At 68.0% G+C, this 17107-nt stretch overlaps 1 protein-coding gene across 1 annotated transcript in view; it reads right to left on the reverse strand.

Annotated features, from left to right (window-relative positions):
• Positions 1–14306, reverse strand: part of BAHCC1 (BAH domain and coiled-coil containing 1) — a gene marked incomplete at its 3' end in the record, with an annotated part of 32516 nt that extends 18210 nt beyond the window's left edge. Inside the window, exons 1-3 of the mRNA XM_025047100.1 lie at positions 12606–14306; positions 2991–3113; positions 3–164 (exon numbers count right to left, since the gene is read on the reverse strand). Coding sequence (XP_024902868.1) covers positions 3–164; positions 2991–3113; positions 12606–12951 — 631 coding nt within the window. The remainder of the gene's footprint in view (positions 1–2; positions 165–2990; positions 3114–12605) is intronic.
• Positions 14307–17107: the final 2801 nt, after the last annotated feature.

Raw genomic sequence — 17107 nt, forward strand, 5'->3', positions numbered from 1 at the left:
GCGGTCGAACTCCTTGGCGGCCCTCTGCAGCGTGCCGGCCTCGCCCCGGTCGCGGCTGCAGGAGCCGATGGGGTGGCCGGGGGCAGCCCGGGCCACGCCGGGGAAGTTGGGGTTGGTGGGCAGGAGTGCGGGCTGGGGGGGCAGGTTACGCAGGTAGAAGTTATCTGCACGAGAGAACCAGGGTCAGCGGAAGGCCGGGCGGGGCCGGAGAGCCGACCCCCCCAGACACGTGCTCCGGGGGCCTCTGCGACGCCAGCTGGCGGTGACCCAAGGCCCCTGGCTGCAGGAGGCTCGTGTAAAACAGACAAAACAGAATTTGCCACCTCCGCCCACGTTTAAGCAGGCGGTACCAGCCTTAGGCACATTCGCACCGCTGTGCCGCCGTCGGCGTCCACGTCCAGGACTTAGCGTCTTCCCAGACTGAAGCTCTGTCCGTGTTAACCGCGACGCCCAGCCCTCCGGAAGGCCCTGACTTACATTCAGCCCCCAGGAGACGGTACTGTGAGTGGCCGGGCCCCCTGCCTGGCCCAGTGCCCGTGGGGATTAGGACAGGGTTGGGGGGGAGCAGGCGGCCCTGTGCGCTGACGGGGGCCAGCCGGTGAGGTCTGGGGCAGTGAGATCTTCCCTCACGGTGCTGGGGGAGTATCAGCTGGTCTTGTCTCTACAGCCGTTGGACCCCTAAATACTACGGAGGCTGCTAGCTCATGGCTGACAGCTAAGTGGATGGCAATGCATGTGGCATGTGGCCACTGCACAGCGCGTGGCACCAGGATGCCCAGCCACGTGGCGAGTCCTCTGAGAGCCTGCTGTGGGCAGGACCTTGCTCTGCATGGCCAAGTCTGGCTCTTATTAGCCCCTAAGACCCCCAAGAGGAAGGTAGGCCCAGGGAAGATGTGCGTCTGGGGACCCGGCCCCTCTGCTTTGTAATTATGGGAGCCTCCGTCAAGGGGCGAGGGTGATCCCTTAAAGCAGAGAGAAACGAAAATGGACCTGGTTGGCTGTCCCCACCCCTAGTGCACTACTGGCCTTCAGTGTCCCTGCGGTTCTGGGCCCGTCCAGCCTGGTTGGTGCTGGGCGCACCCCTGGCCCACCGTGATCGGCTGCGGCCTGCTGTCCAGGCTGGGCTTTCAGCGTGGGGCAAACCCTTCCTGCCCAGGCCATGCTTTCTTCGTAGGTCCCCAAGCTGAGGCCTGGTTACCATCTCTGGGGACCTTGGGGTCTGGCGCCCCTCCGCACCCAGCTGAGGCGGCGGGCAGGGAGCATGGAAGGCCTAGAGCCAAGAGGCTGCAGACAAGGGGGAACCTGAGAAGCATTTGGAGCCTGTAAAACTGTCCTCAGTCATGTAAATTCCTTGTCAATTTCCTGCTAATTAAAACAAGGGGGAAGAGGGGAGCCTGGGAGAAAGCCAATTAGCAGATTCCCAAAGCCAGAGTGTCCCCCACCACAGCACTGGACGCCAAGAGCCCGCCAGGGCCCGCTGCCCGCGGGGGCCGGGCCCAGGCTCGCCAGTCGGGTTTCCGGGGCTGGGACCACCTGCTCGGCCCTGACAGATGCTGTCAAGGTAGCTGTACACGCCGGGGCTGACGTGGGAGTGTGGGGGACCCAGCTTGTTGTCTGTGGGGTGCCAGCCTCTGGGCAGCAGGGCGCCTGGGTCTTGCCCTACAGGACCCTGGTTTCCTGGGAGAGTCCAGCATCGGTCCATCCCCTGGGTGGGCAGGGAGGTTTCCTGGCCCCGTGCGCAGGCAGGATCTTGGCTGCACCAACCCCAGGTGGCCAGCCCTGGGCTGGGCCGAGGCCAAGGCCTTCTGCTGTCCCGCCAAGCCCAAAGGGGCCAGGACACCTCTGCATGGGAGCGGACCTCACCCCTCCCCTCTGATCTGCTCCGGCACAGGTGCCCCCCACAGCCAGGGTCCTTATCGAGGACCCCCCGAACTTCATGCTCCTTCTGGGCCCCCATGAGACCCTATGTCTGGGCTCAAATCCATGTCACTTGTCATCACATTTAAACATGGTAACCAGTCCAGGGGTCTCCCTGCCCCAGCATCCTAGGCACATCCCAGGGAGCTCTTTCTAAAATGCAAATGAGACCTCACCGCACCCAGGAAAACCCTCAAGATGAGGCACCGAGGCGACCGGCCACTCCCGGCAGCTGTCCCACCCTCGGGCAGTCACGTGTCCTGCAGCGCTCCATGGGGTCCGTGCCCTCGAGGCGTGTGCACGTGTGTGCTGGAGCTCCCGACCGGCACCCCAGCCCTGACTTCTCATCAGTAAAGCTTGACATCAATGTCCCCTCTCCAGGGACACCTCCTGGAGGCCCCCTCCCGCCCACGGTGCGAGAAACTCTTTTCTGTCTGCTGGGACACAGTGTTGTCTCAGTACCTGCGTGCACACACACATGCACACGCACACACACGCACGCACATGTACACACGTACAAACAGGCACACACACACACATGCACACACATGCACACACACCCCAGCACCATCTGATCTCAGGCCCCACTGTGGGGTGGGGGCCTGGCCTCATGCAGCCCAGCCAGGCAGGAAGCATAGGCTTCTGGGGGGCTCCCCTGGCCACACCCGATGGCATCCTCCCCAAGCGGCGCCTGGGGTGGGTACAGGACAGGGACAGGTGCTGAGAGAGCTGAGCACCACCCCCTTGGCCGCGGTCATTTGAGAGGCCTCTACCTGAACCAGGAGAGCTGCAGACGGTGTGGCCGTGTCTCAGAGCACCTGCCTGATGCCCCCGGACCTGCTGCTTAGCCAGAGTCCTGGGATCCAGAGTTTAAATCCTCCAGGAGCCTGAGAAGCAGGCCCACCCTCCTCCTACCTGCACCCACTGAGGCCCAGGCCTAGAGAGGAGGGTTTAGCAGGCTGGCTGCCTGTCCCTGGTGCCCCAAAAGCCCCCAGCCCTGCCCCGCCCACCCCTCCAGGATGCCCTATGCCCCAGGCCCCACACAGCCCCTCGAGGCCCCAGTCAGCACTTGCCTTTCTGGGCTCCATAGAAACGGTGCTGCCCATAGAGAACATTGCTGTTTCCATGGTGATCCAAGTGGCTCATGGGTAGGAAGGTAGATGCCAGACTCCCCGAAAATCTGGGGTACCCTGGAGCTAGAGAAGCAAGGACACCGGCTGCAGAGGCACCTCCAGGCCCCAGGGTCCGCCTAACCCGAGGGAGGCGAGGGGCGGGTGGGCAGCCGAGGAGGGAGGCCCCTCGGGGCCCGCGGGAGATCGACCCATCGATACAGCACGTAAACGGACTCCACTAATGCCATCCCTCCACGCAGGGCAAACCAAGCTGCTGCCGGGCCGAGTGCGGGGAGCGGGCCGCGGGGTGCCTCCATCTCCCACCCGGCAGCGAGCAAGCTCCGGGCAGGCTCCGGAGAGGAGTCGCGGGAGGGAGGTGACGTGGGAGACACACGGTGGATGGATGCCCGCCCAGCACAGGTCGAGCTCCTGGCCAGCCACCGCCGCAGGCCGCAGCACCCAACAGGCCCCAGGGGGTGGGCGGCCCACACCTGGCGCAGGTGTAGGTGGGCCGTGGCAGGCTCCTGTTTGCCGGAGGCTAGGGGCTCTGGGCTCTCCAGCAGCCTGGCCTCCTCTGCACTGAGACTTGCACAGGGAGCTGGTCCCCACAGCAGCAGCATCTCTGCCCCGAGGGTTCCTTGCGCTGGTCCCAGCCCGCCCTGGCACCTCTGAGTCGTTCCAGCAGGTCCCTGTCCCTTCCTCTGAGGGGTCTGCCCTGCCCACCCAGGGTCCCCAGCAGCCTTCTGCAGCTGGCCCCACAACTTGGCCTTGGATCTTAGGGGGCTCTGGCCCCCTGGGACACACACCCTGTTAGCCAGAAGGGATGAAGACAGAGAAGTAGCCACTGGCCTGGAAGGCTCGCCCAGGCATGGGCACCCCAGCTGGGCACGGGGAAGTGTGGCTTGTCTGCTGCGGCCACCAGCCACGCAGACTGTGGCCCCTCACAGCTGGCCCTTCCCCACCAGGCCCAGCAGGAGGGGGAGGGGAGGGCCGAGGGCCCAGGCTGGGGTGGCCGGGACAGGCAGTACCCTGTCTTGCTCCAGGACTCAAGCCTTGAGCCGATGCTTGAAAGATCTTCCTGCAGAAAACAGGCCCCAGGGGAGTTTCCCTTGGGGACCCCACGACTGTCCCAAGAGCCACCGGCTAGCGTGAGTGGCTTCCCACCCAGCTGCTGGGCGCCTTTGCTGTGCTGAGGGAGGGGAAACCCCAGGGAAGCCGGTTCTGGCCGGGGCAGGCGGAGACAAGCAACGCAGCAGCAGAGCTCAGAGCGGGAAACGCCCAGGTGTCAAGTGGGGGCACTTGCCCAAGTGGGGCGCCCTGCGCCTGACCCCAGCGGGCCCCTTGGCCACGGCAGGCCACCTTCAGCCCTGGAGGCCACAGTTAGACGTTCCCAGCCCAGTGCGTCCAACGTGAGGCTGTGGGGTGCCGCTACCCCAAGAGGCTCCTGCTCCAGGTGGAACATGTCCCGGATCCCACGAGCTCAGGGAACACGAAGAGTGTGTGTCTGAAGGCTCTGACAAGGCCCAAGCGGTCTCCTGCTCGGGTCCCCGTCCCCGGTGCCCAGGGCCACCCCGCCTGTCCCCCTGCAGCCCTGCTCCTGTGAGGCCACGGGCTGAGTCCCACTGGCCTGGTTTCTGTGGGACACGTGTGGAGCAGGCCTCCTAGACCCAACGCGGCCCCTGGGAGGCGTGACAAAGGCAGGGCCCGTTGTGTGTCGTACGGGGGAAGCGGTTAAACCACGCAGCTGTCCCTCTTTAATTGGCTGCCGTTAAATGTTTTATAGGGCCTCGTTTTGGTAAACAGAAGTCTGTAAATTCCTCCTTCCCAGACTCCGTGTCCTAGGGGCGGACCCCCATGACCCCTGCAGAGGTCCTGGCCCCCCGCCCACCAAGGTGGGGGCAGCAGGCATTCAGCCGGCTGAGGGGTGCGTTACTTTCTGCCGTCCCCCTGTGGGGGTGGTGTGGGGGCAAGGCCCTGCATGTCCCTCTCCTCGGACCCTGAGCTGGCGACCGTCCGCCAGGAGTGGGGGCGTAGATGTCTACCAGGGGCCTGTCCGCCACCTCCCACCTGCAGAGGCCCCGCCCTCTGAGACCCCAGAAGGGGGATTAGGGCTGGGGGGAGGAAGCGGGGGACAGATGGGGAGGACGGAGGAAGAAACGGAGGGGTGCGAGCCAGGGGCTGGCTGGCTGGGGAGCGAGGAGAGGCCCGGATGGGCGGGGTGAGCGGACGGGAGGAGCCAGGGAGAAGCCCTCCCCGCCGGCCACAGAACGGCCCTTTCCCCCTCAGCAAGACCTCACTCCCTGAATCGAGAAAGAACATGAAAAATGGTTTTTATGAATCAGAACAGCTGTTCTGAGAGCAGAAACCAGAAGCCAGGGCTGCCAGCGCCTTGAAGGGGCCGTCGGAGAGTGGGGCAGGGCTCAGGGAGCGGAGGCACAGGGCATGGCGAAGGACACGGGACGGGGCGGCTACGTCACATGCGGCTTGGGGCGAGGCTGGACATCTGGGGTCCGGGGCCAGAGGCCCTGACCTTGCGTGGCACGGTCCCGGGCCCCTTTCCACGCCCCCACAGCCCTCGAGGTTGGGGCTGCTGTCACCACCCTCATCGACAGGTGGCACCTACAGCAAAGCACCTGTCCTGGTGGGGAGCCAGGCCCCAGGCCTGCTGTCCCCTCCCTCCCCCCATGCCTAGGAGTCCTGGAGGTCCCTGGCCTCCAGGGGACCTGGGAGGCCCTGGGCCTGAGTGGATATCTCTCTGAGGACACCCCCCACCCTGGCCCCACTGCTGAGTTGCCAGGAGGCTCAACCCAACCCCGTGACCTAAGTGGCAAGGGGTCAAAAGGTCAACGCCCGATGGGGTGTGATGAAGCGGGCCTAGCACTCCTGACCCACGTGGCTGGGCAGGGGCAGTGCACGAGATCCCAACAGGCAAGGTGACCACAGCATGGGCCCCTCCCAGCACCCCTGGGCCTCGGCCGGCCAAGCCCAGGAAGTTCGGGGGTTCTGGGGGGATGTGGGCCAGTGGGCAGGAAGGAAGGAGACAGCGGGCAGCTCGCCCTGCCAGGGGTCCTCCAGAGGACAGGGTCTGAAGGACACAGGGGACATAAATGAGAGGGTATGGGCTCCTCCTGCCACCCCCCCGGAAGGGTGCCTGGGAAGAAGACCCAAGGCCTGCTGGGAGCCGCCCAGCCGGAGAGGAAGGAGGGGCGCCCGCACCCCACGCTGCCCTGCTGGTCCGAGGCGTCACAGCCCACAGCACAGCAGCAGGGCACCTCGCTCCCCCGGCCGATGCTGCAGCATTTCCCCAGAGGCCCGCCGCGTCCAGGAGCCCTGGGGGGGGGTCGGGGACTCCCCACCGCAGGGTTGCCCGGGAGCCCCCCACCCCGGGGCCCTGTCCTGCTCACTGCCCCTGCTCCCACACCACGAGGACAAGGCTGTCTGCAGCAGGAGCCCGAACAAGAGGCACTGGCCCCGCACCCCGAGGATGACACCCACACAGATCCTGAGGTTCACACTGCTAGACAGTCTTGGCATCAGGCCCTCCCCCGACACGCCTGGCTGAGCCCCCGGCGGCTGGGGCCAGAATCTGTGCTTTTACGGGGCGGGCTCCACGGAACCCAGGGCGGACTGCCCGCCGCCCGCCTGCCCAGGCCGCGGTCCCAGCTCCTCTGCGTGAGGCCCACCCTCAGCCCTCGGCAGTGGAGAGAGCGCCTCGGGGTGGGGCCCCCAGCCGTCTCCTGCCAGCCCCGACACCCGCTGTCTCCCACAAGCCGCCCCATCGCCCAGTGTCCATGCCCCTCAGTGTGGTGCCTCAGCCTCCCCAGCCACGGTGACGACCCGAGTGGTGGACGGGGACCACGGGCAGCCCGACGCGCCGGGGCCAGGGGCGTCTGCCCAGCTGCAGGAGGGCACGGGCCACCCCGCTCGCGCATCGGAGGGCGTGCTTGCCACAGCCCCCTCCCCACGTCCTCCCTGCCCCGGCCCCCCGCGCCCCACTTCAGCCACGGCCCTTCCCTCGGTGCTCAGACCCCTGGGCCTCCGGGCTGTGCTTCCAAAGCAGCTCCCAGGGCAGCACGCAGGCTGTGCTGGGGACAGCCGGTGACACACCTCCTCAGGGCTGGAGTGGGCTGGGGAGACCCGGGCCCCTAGGGGTGCCCACACCTCAGCCTTCCGCAGGTGGGGCCGGGCCTCATTGTCACGTTGATTCCTGTCTCTGTCTCATCACAGTCGGCCCCACGCACACACATGGCCCCGGCCGCCCAGGTGTGGGACCGGCATTCTGTCCCCAGGCCTAGAGGAGCGGCTGAGAGCGGGGGAAGGTGCCAGGCTCCCGTGGGTGCTGCCGGAACAGGAGCAGCGGGCAGCCTGCCCGGGATCCAGGGGGCCCGCGGGCAGTCCCAGGCTCCTGGCAAGTCCTACAGGGAGGAGCGAGGCCCAGGCCCCCAGAGCGACATACAGGGCCGGGCAGAAGTCCCTCAAGGGAGTCGGGGCCTGAGGACTGAGGAGGGCTGGGGAAAGGACGGCACCTCAGAGCTCGGGGCCGGGAGCAAGCTGGCGTGACCCCCGAAATCTTCGCCGGCACCCCACACTGCAGCTCCAACTCCCAGGGGCTGACATCCGCCCCGCCCTGCCCAGACCTCCTGCCCCTGGAGCTCCAAGCTCCAAGGCGTCCTGGACACATGCAGGGCATCGTGCCTGGGGGGACCTGGGGCTTGGGGCCATGAGAACAACCGGAGCCCACGGACAGGCAAAGCCTTTGGCCAGGCAGTGACACGGGCCTCTCCCGCCCAGTCAGACCCCGAGCTGCCCACATACGCGGCCTCGCGGCAAACGTCAGCCCGAGAAAGCGCAGGCCCTGCCCCGCAGAGGACAGCTGGGGACGCGTGAGGACAGAGGGCAAGGGCTCCAGGCGCCTCCACCAGGTGCTCGTGGTGCGGCCCGGACAGTGCTCGGCTTGCGTGGCCTGCTCCAGCCACCAGGTGACATTCGCATGTGGGGAAACGGCTCAGGGGCCGGGTCTGTGCAGCCGCCCAGCTGGACGCGCGGACTCGAGGCTAATGCTCCTTCCGGGCTGTGAAGATGCCCCTTGCCAGGCGCCCGGGGCCTCGTCTGGCACAGTCCTGAGGCCCGCGGCTGCCTGGCTGCAGGCAGGGGCTGCCCTGCCCTGCCCTGGGGCCAGCCAGAGCTGGGGAAGCGGGGCGCCTGCTCCCAGTCCAGAGAGAGCTGAGGGAGGCGTGGCTCAGAGGGCAGAGGTGCCCCCCCCCCGGGCAGCAGGGTGCGGGGAGCTGGGAGGACTGCCTTCCGGTCGGGTTCTGCATTCAAATCTCACCACGCCTGCCAAAGCCTCGGTCTCTTCACCATAAAATGGGTGACAACTGCCCCCATAACACGGTGGTGCTGAGAAGCATAAACAGGGCGCGGCCACCCCGGGGCCAGAACTGGATACAGCACTGTTACCCTGAGGGCCACAGGTGTGCCACCTGGCCTGCCCTGGAGCCACGGCCTGGACCCGAGGCCCCCGTCCCAGGGGCAGCTGCTGCGGCAGGCACCAGGCCTGGCAGCGGGGACTGGCTGCGTGCTCTCCGCTGGGCACTGGCCCCACGGCGGTCAGGACCGGCCTCCGCCCTCAGCCGCGGTGGACGGTGCAGGCACGTGGTGGGCCGGGGCCCGCCGGCCGGAGAAGAGCAGGCGGCTGGCACCCTGGTGGGGGACGGCCCTCCCTAGGGCCATGGTGAGGCTGCCTGGAGGGGCCTGTCTGGCAGGACAGCCCTGTGCCCCCCGCTGGGATCTGGGGAACGTGGGCCTCTCCATGCCGTCCGCAGATCTTAGAGCAGCTGGACGTCCCCACCGGCCCAGCCGCCCCCCGCCACGGCAGGGGACAGGTAGGCAGCAAGAGGGGTGGCACGCGGGCGAGGAGACGTCACTGGCCTGAAGAGCACTGGGGGTGACAGTGGGTGGTCCCGTGGGGGCAGATTCAGGGGCCATTTTAGCCACCAGAGACGGGTCGGCAGAGAGGAGGAGCTGACAGAGTCTGGGGACAGGGACCCGCACTCCCAAGAGGGGCGGACGGCTGGAGAGCTCCTCGGACGGTTCTGGAAGACAGAGCTGCAGGAGCCAGGACCTCGGAGGCCACACAGGGGTGGTGGACACTAGGTGGGACTCCCGCCTTGCTCAAGAGGTGCTCCTGCCTCCCGCTGGTCCCCAGAAGCCCTGGCCAGCCCTGAGGTCTCCACAGGGACAGACGGGCAGCTGGTGGCACTTGAGGAAGCCGGGGAGCTGGGGACAGCAGGGGTGCCGATGGCTTTTTGGTGCAGCCCCCGTCCCCACTGGAGCCTAGCCCAGCCTGATGGAGTGGCCGCTAGAGTGGGTGTGGCGCCCAGAGAGGCCGGCCACGCCTAGGGCCCACGTGTGCCTGTGGCCACCCAAGGCTGCCCCTCCAGGTGGCACAAGGGACCAGAGTTGTCCAGGCTGTGTAGCACAGCAGCTCCGGCCCCCCCTTCCCAGCTGAGCCCCCAGGCACAGAAACCCCTTTCATCAGCCCTGTGGGTGGTCCCAGCCAGGCAGCTGGGGGGTGGGGTGGGGAGGGAGGGGCCGGGCTCACTGACAATAGGACCAGCTGTGCTGGCCCCCGCCTCCACCTCCCCCTGACTCACAGGGCCAGGCTGGCTGGACACCGGCTCACCCCTACCGGGGGCCAGTCCCACTGCCCACCCCCACCTGAAGTCCCAGAGGGCAATGTCCAGCCTCCGGCAGGATCCCTCACTTGGGTGAGCCCCGGGGGCCGGGAGGCGGAGGCCTGGACGCAGGGGCTCTGCTCAGGGCCAGATGTTCTGGCGGCCCCTCCAGCTGCCCCCCGGGGGAGCAGGAAGCCCCAGCCCCAGCTCTGGCAGATGCCCCCACATGGCATGCTGGGTCCGCCAGTGGAGAGGTGGGGGCCTGCCTGGGGGGGAGACCAAGGCCCATTCCCCACATCTGGCCCCCACCTGCTGCCCCGTCCTGGCCTCCCGCCCCTTCAGAGGCCCAGCCCTGGCCAGGCTTTGCGGGCACCTGCTCTTGGGGCTGCTGCGGATGAACCAGGGTCTGAGCCAGACTCCAGCAGCCCGCCCAGGCAGCCCACCGCGCCTGCGGACCGCCGCGCTCCGGTCGTGTCCTGTGCCCCCCTTCCCTCCGATACACACGGCAGAGAAGCAGGCCCCAGCTCGCGGGGAGCCAGCTGGCACCCAGTCAAACTAGCAGCCAGGCACGCTGCCAGGGCAGCCAGCCAGCCGGCACCGCCACCCGATCGCCCCGCCCGCCCGCTGGCCTTTATGCTCCGAGCTCACAGCGAGGCAGCCGGCACCACGCGGCCTGTCGGGGAGCGAGGCTGCAGCACGCAGACGGCAGGGCGGAGGGCAGGGGAACCCCCGAGGAAGGGGATCCCGGGGCGGGGCGGCTGAACTGAAGGCAGAGGAGGGCGGCTGGGAGGGGCCCCCTGCGGCACAGCTGGCCCAGTCCGCGGCCCAGGGCAGACACACGCGCTGCCCTCAGGTGGGGCCCGGCAGGTTGGGGGGTGCTCCTCCCACTCATCTTCAGCTCCCTGTTCTGGAGCTTGGGTGGGCAGCGGAGGCCACATCCTGCTTCCCTTCGTCCTGGGTCCCTCTGTGCTCTCCCTCACTGGGCTGTGGCATGTCCCCCCAGGAAGCCCGGCGGTATACCGGGGCTGACAGACAGGTGACCGCTAGCCCTTGGGGTGGAGCCTCCTCCTGCTCAGGCTGCGTCTCAGGGATGCAGGACAGGGCACAGGCCATGATGCCACCCCCCCCACCGGCCTCCCACGCAGCCAGGTGGACTCCCTGGGGTGCCCGCTGAGGGTGGTGGGGTGCCCCAAGGCTGCAAGCCACTCTGGGAAGGCAGCCGTTGACTCAGGGGAAGTGAGTGGCCTGAGGCCGTTGAGCGTGGTGTCACAAGCCACCTCCCATCCCACCCTCCCAGCAGCCCCCAGAGGGGCAGGATGGGGGCACCTTCTTCCAGGGCCCCAGGGCAGGTGGCACTGGCCACAAACCGCCGTCCTCACCAGCAAGGTCCCCAGGGGCGGGACAGAGCTGCTACCAAGACTCCCAAGCCCCGACCGGGGCCCATCGCTGCACAGAGGGGAAACCAAGTCAGCAGTCTGCTGTGCCCACACCTGCGGCCAGGCTGGGCAGGGAGCGGCCGTTATTTCAGTTGAGGTGGTCACGCATGGCTGCTGCAGGCCCCCCCACGCCAGCCCCCCGCCCTCCTCCCTCCCGCAGACATCCTGGGAGCCAGATGCTCCTGCCACAGCCAGGAGTGTCACAGCAGACACCGAAGGCGGAAGGGCTGGACGGGCGGGGGACGAGTGGTGCCCGGAGCGCGTGGGGCCGTCCCATGGCCAGCGCGGGAAGGCCTGCAGCAGTGCCCGGCAGTCTGCACTCGGTCTCCCCCCGGGAGCGCTGGGGGTGCAGGCTCGGCAGCGGCACGTGGAGATGAGCCTGGGCCGGGCCCTCGCCGGCCGCCTCCCCTCCACTGGGGAAGACAGCGGCTGCTCATCGCCTGGCCGACATGTGCACTCTGCTCGGCGCTTAAAGCCCAGATTATTTTAACAACTGTCCCTCACTCGTCACCTGTCCTGTTTGGAAAACAGCCCCTTTCTTGTTGCACAAAGAGAGGTTTCTCTCGCGCTCCGGCAGCGCCGGGCGCGGTGTGTGGGTCCACGCACTCTGCAAACACATCGCCCGCCCCTCGGCAGTCACTGAGTTACGGCGGCGCCGGTGCCAGGAGCGGAGAGCCCTCTGTGCCCGGTGCCAACTGCAATTACCTCCTGCGAGCCAGGCGCCTGCTTTAACCCTTCCCACGCCCTGAGCGATGGGCGGCCGAGAGGGACCAGCAACCGCAGGCTGGGGACGCTGGGGCCCAGCGCTGCCGTCCACGTCACCGTGCCAAGAGACTGAGCAGATAGTGGGGCGCTGGGGGGTGCCCTGCCCTGGGAAAGCTGAGGGGCCCCCAGAGTCCTTGAAAGGCCTCCAGAAGTTCTCCTGCCAGCCTCGCAGCTTGAGAGGGACGCTCACTCATGAGGCACCTACTGTGTGCACGGGGCCCGCCTCTCGGGGAGGAGGCAGAGGCCTGGGAGGGACCCTGTTCTAGGCCAGGCCCCCAGGGTGGCAGCCTGAGTATGTTGACAGCTCCCTCCTCCCCGCCCCTCCCTCCCAGCTGGCACATCTGGAGCCCATGCCTCCCCAAGTCTGGGGGGCGGCTGCAGCCAGTGTGGAGGGTGCAGCCCCGCCCGGCGCCACAGCCCCGGCCCCACCCCCTCTCTCCCTCTCTCCCTCTGCCCATCTGTGGTGCACATCTGGCCAGGACCGCTGCTGGGCGGGGCGGGGCCCGGGCGGGGCCCACCCGTTTCCAACCAATTACCACCACTCCCACGGGGGCTCCCTGGTCGGGAGACGGCCCCTCGCCAGAGCACTTGGCGGAGTCTCCCGGGCCACGGCAGGGGAGCCCTCCACCCCGTCACTGGCCCTGGGCACCAGTCAGCGGCTCTGGCCGCGGCGGCTGCCCGGAGCCCAGGCCCCGACTTACCTTCGTGGGAGTGGGAGAACCAGAGCTGGGAGGTGGCGGGGTGGGAGCCGCGGTAGGCCTGCTCCGAGGGGGAGGGGGCGGGGCCGCCGGGGTGTGCCGAGGCCGCCGAGCCCAGGCCTCCGGAGAGGAAACTGCCCATGAAGGAAGCCGGGGAGCTCCCCATCAGGCGGCTGCTGGCTGTGGACACAGGGGCGAGAGTCAGTCTGGGCAGGCACGGCACCCCCACCACGGAGCCCTTCGGGGGGATCCTCAGGCCCCGAGCTCCCCGAGCTCCCCAACCTTCCGTCCTCGGGCACCCAAGACGCCGAGGCGCGAGCAGCTGCCCACTCGGATGCCTGACAGCCATGCTCAGGGTCCGGAGGCCTGGGGTCCGGAGGCCTGGCGCCCGCGTTACTGCAAAGCCCTCGGGAATGGCACTCTGCCGCTTTGCGGCATGCACCCCACCCTACCCCCACAACCAGGTGCCAGGTGCTGTTCAGGGCCTGGGGGGCACACTGCTTCACGCACTGCCCTTCTCTCCAGGGGCAGGGCCCCTGACCCCACCGGACACACAGGACAGACCTGCCAAAGTGCTGTCTGTGCCCACAGCTCCCGGAAGGGTCATGGGTCAGCAAGGTCCTGCCAGACGCTGCACCCCAGCCCTGCTGGCCCCGCAGTTCTGGGCTCTCCCCACAGCGGGGTCTTCAGCCTTCTCCCCAAGCCCGGTTAGCTGACTCATCGGACTAGGGGTTCCATCCCAAGGGAGCAAGAGGAGAAACCGAGGCACAAGATGAGAAAGGATGGGCAGAGCCTGAGGGTGGATGCCACGGCTCTGCTTCCACATCCCCTGGGTGGCTCGGGGTCGGCCGGACCGGGCTGGCATGGAGATGCAGGTGGCCACTCGCCACCTCCCCCGCAGCCAGCCTCTGCGCCTGCCCAGCCCATACCCACCTGCGCCCTCCAGCACTGTATCCCCTCTGCCCAAGGCCAGTGGCCAAGGCCAGGCAGAGTGAGTCTGCCTGGGTTTCCATGGCAACCAGTGACTTGCACAGGAAGGATAGACATGGATGCCCAGCAGGCACAGCAGCGCCCCCCCCACCTCCGCCCGCCGCCTGGTGGGTGGTCCGGATTGTGCACTTGGCCCCCACCCCGGCAGGGCGCCCTAGCACCTTGTCACCTCCGACCCACAGGCAGTGAGGGACTGGGGAGCAGGGACCTGGGGGCCTGCCGCCCTGACGGACTGGGCATAGGGGCCTGTCTGGGTGTGCAGGGCTTCTGGGGACCCGGGAGGCTGCGGGCCCAGCCCAAGGTGAGTCAGGGCAGCTGCTTCCCAGCCTGGGAGGCGGGGGACTTGGCGGATTTGTGAAGCCTCATTCAGCTGCCTGGGCCCTGGGAGCTTCCCAGACACAGGGTGACTCAGCAGAGGCGGGGAGGCCCGGAGAGGGAGGGGCTGCCCCAGCCGGACCCTGGCAGCCCCCGCCCTCCATGTGCGGGTGTGAGGGCCTGGAGGAGGGTCTGTGCGCGCTGGCCAGGCTGGGGTGCGAGCTGACCTCTGCAGTCACTGTCAGGCTGCAGGGAGACCCAGAGAGGACCCGGGGGCAGGGGGCAAAGGGGCGCAGGAGCCAGGGACTTCCCGGACCGCAGGGCTGAGGCTGCCATGGGCCACGGCCAGACCACAGGCACGTCCAGCCGGGGGAGGGGACGCCGGGCTGGGAAGTTTGGCCTCCTGGGCGGGCCTGGAGCAGGGTGGGAGAGGGAGGGCGGGGGGCCCCAGAGACCCTGGGGGGGCCATGCCTGTGGGATGAGTGGGGCCTCTTCCTGCCTCGCCCGGCCCACCCCAGGTCCCCCAGGCCTTCCCACCCCCGCGCCCTCCCAGGCAAGTCCTTCCACCCTGCTCCTTCAGGGACAGTGGGAAGCGGCCGGGCCCAAGAGCCGGGTCTGGATAAAGGCTTTCTCCAGCGCGGCCTGAGAACCCCGCACCTGGCCGGCTCCCACGGCACGCGGGCCAGGCCCCAGGGCTCCCGCCCCCGGCCCGGCCACAGCGCCCTCTAGTCCGTGGGTTCCCGACACCAAGGCTTCAGGGCAGCTCCCTCTGAGGGTCTTGCATGCCCCCGGCCCCCGCAGGGGCAGCAGGCGCCTCCTTAAGACCCGCCACCTGGGCCTCTGAGGACCGCCGCCTGGGGCAGGGGCAGTGGGGAGTAGGCCCGAGGACCTGCGGGGTGTCTGATCCGACTGGAACCCTAAACTTGAATCTGGTGAGGGGCTCGGGAAATGACACGTCCTCCCAGGAGACTGATCCTGGCCTGCTGGAGGGGCCCTGATCTGACACCACCCGGGAGGGGCGTTCCACCACACGGGGGCTGTGGGTGGGGGCGCCACAGCTCGGCCAGCCCGGGTGCTGGCTCCACAGAGCAGGGGCACGCCAGTGGCAGGCTGCGCTTCCTCCTGTGGCCAGAGACCCCGAGCCTGGGGCCTGCCTCGCCTGTGCTGGCCTGTCTCCCTGCTTAGGGGCCTTCCTGGAGTGTTTCCTTACAGCTGGCTTCTCTGAGTCCACGAGGAAAGGACCCCTCCCCAGACTGTGGGAAATGAGGGGGTGGGACGGTGCTCCAGCCCCCGGGCCTCCCTCCTAGGCTCCCCAGGGCTTGCCTTTGCCCCTGCCCACCTGGCCTGACCCAGCCACCCTGCCCCTCAGCCTCTCCCGGCCGTGTGGGTGGCTAGCAGGGCCCCAAGTGGCCCCCCATGGACCAGGCAGTCTCCTGGGGGGGTCTCTACTCTCCCTTCTTTCCATACTGAAACAGAACGCGCTTGTCACGATGACGTTACATCTTTACATGCTCACTACAAAATGCTCAGTGGATGAGGTGCAGGAAGCTCACCCTGAAGACTTGGTCGGGTGCCAGGTGACCTCTCCCTCCTCAACCCCCGGCCCCCATGGCACAGGCCCTGCCAGGGGCTCTCGCGCAGGTGCGCCTCGCGCCCAGGCCCGCCCAGTGGGGCTCCGTGGCCCTTGCTCTGAAGGGTTCCGTCTCCCCTCTGCCGTCCCGGGCTGGAAGTTAGGAAGTGGTGAGGGCCTTGCCAGGGGGCACCTCCGTGTAGGTGTTGGGAGAGGGCTGCCAAACCCTGGAGCGGCCTCTGTTCCCGCCAGCTCCTGACCCCTGGACACAGCAACCCGGCTCCCGCCGCCACCTCCACCTCTGAGGAGCTTGGTGACGGCACCACGCCCAGCCGGCAGAGCCATGGCAGACCTGGCTGCCACCTCCCCAGCCCTTCCCGCTGACCAGTAGCCAGCCCCGGACAGAGCTGAGCAGAGGCGGCCTGGGCCCTGGCCAGGGCCGGGGCTGAGTGGCCAAGTCTGGCCGGGAACTGGGCCGTAGGCCTCTTTCCCCCTGGCAAGGTCCTTGCCCATGGAGTGCTGTGGTTACCGGGCTGGGAGGGGGCAGTGGGAGCCCCAAGAAGCAGGGAGGGACGGGGGCTCTTGGGTTGGACCCCGAGCTGGGGGCACGAGTCTTGGCACCATTAGCATAAGGGCTTTAAAGACCTTATGCTAACTTATGTCACGGCCAGCCCAGGTGGGGGCCCGCCATGTGGAAATGGGCCCCATGGTCCCAGGGCGGGCTTTGAAGGAGGCCTGTTCATCTGAGGTTGCCCTATGAGGTAGCCACGCCCCCGGGTCCCTGTCAGCTCTCGTCACAGGGACAGGGCACATGTTTAGGGTTACCTTGCAAAGGGACCTGAACACTGCGTGAGGTGTCGGCAGGGCCACTGAGGCGGGCCACTCTGCCCCAAGCATCTGCCCCCGGCCAGCCCAGCCAGGGTCAGCAGCTCCGGCCCCGGCCCCGGCCCCGGCCCCAGCGCTGCCTCAGCAATGCCCAGTGCCCCGCGGGGGCCTGGCCCAGGCCCCAGGCTGGCTGAGAAAACCACTCCGGAAGCCAGCCCGCCCGGGGGAGCTGGTCGACACCCCCCTCACGGCCCAGCTCCTCAGGCACAGCCCCCACCCCCGGAGGCCTGTCTGTCCCCATGCCCCAAGGCACGAACAGGCTGTACCTGGTCCCTGGCTGTGGTGGCCACTTCTCTCCTGGCTGTCCCAGCTGGATGGAGCCAGGCTGGAATGCCCTGACACCCCAAGAATCTCAAGTGACTACTGAGCCCAGCCTTTGCCCACAAGGTCACTGTGCATAGTGGTTGGCACCAAGTAGGTGGCAGAGGTGGCCCTATGTGGCCAGGCCAATCCAAGTGGGTTGGGGTCTTCCTCCGCCGACCTGTCACCAGGCTCACCTGCCTTGACAAAAATGTCCGCAGATGTTGGGCAGCCCCATGGGCTCCTGCCCAGAGCCTAAGTGCTGCCTGGGTGCTTCCAGTCCTGGGCCCACTGAGACTGCCCACAGGTCTGACAGGCTGCAAGGCGCCCAGAGCTGGAGGGGCAGGCACACTGGTGGCCAGGGGCCCGCTGTGCCGGACCGCCCCTCTCCCTCCAGCCCCGGCACCCTGCCGGCCTGTCCTGGGCCAGCGCACCAGAAGCCATG

Source organism: Pteropus alecto, unplaced genomic scaffold (genome assembly GCF_000325575.1).
Source record: "Pteropus alecto unplaced genomic scaffold, ASM32557v1 scaffold134, whole genome shotgun sequence".
Classification (NCBI taxonomy): domain Eukaryota; kingdom Metazoa; phylum Chordata; class Mammalia; order Chiroptera; family Pteropodidae; genus Pteropus; species Pteropus alecto.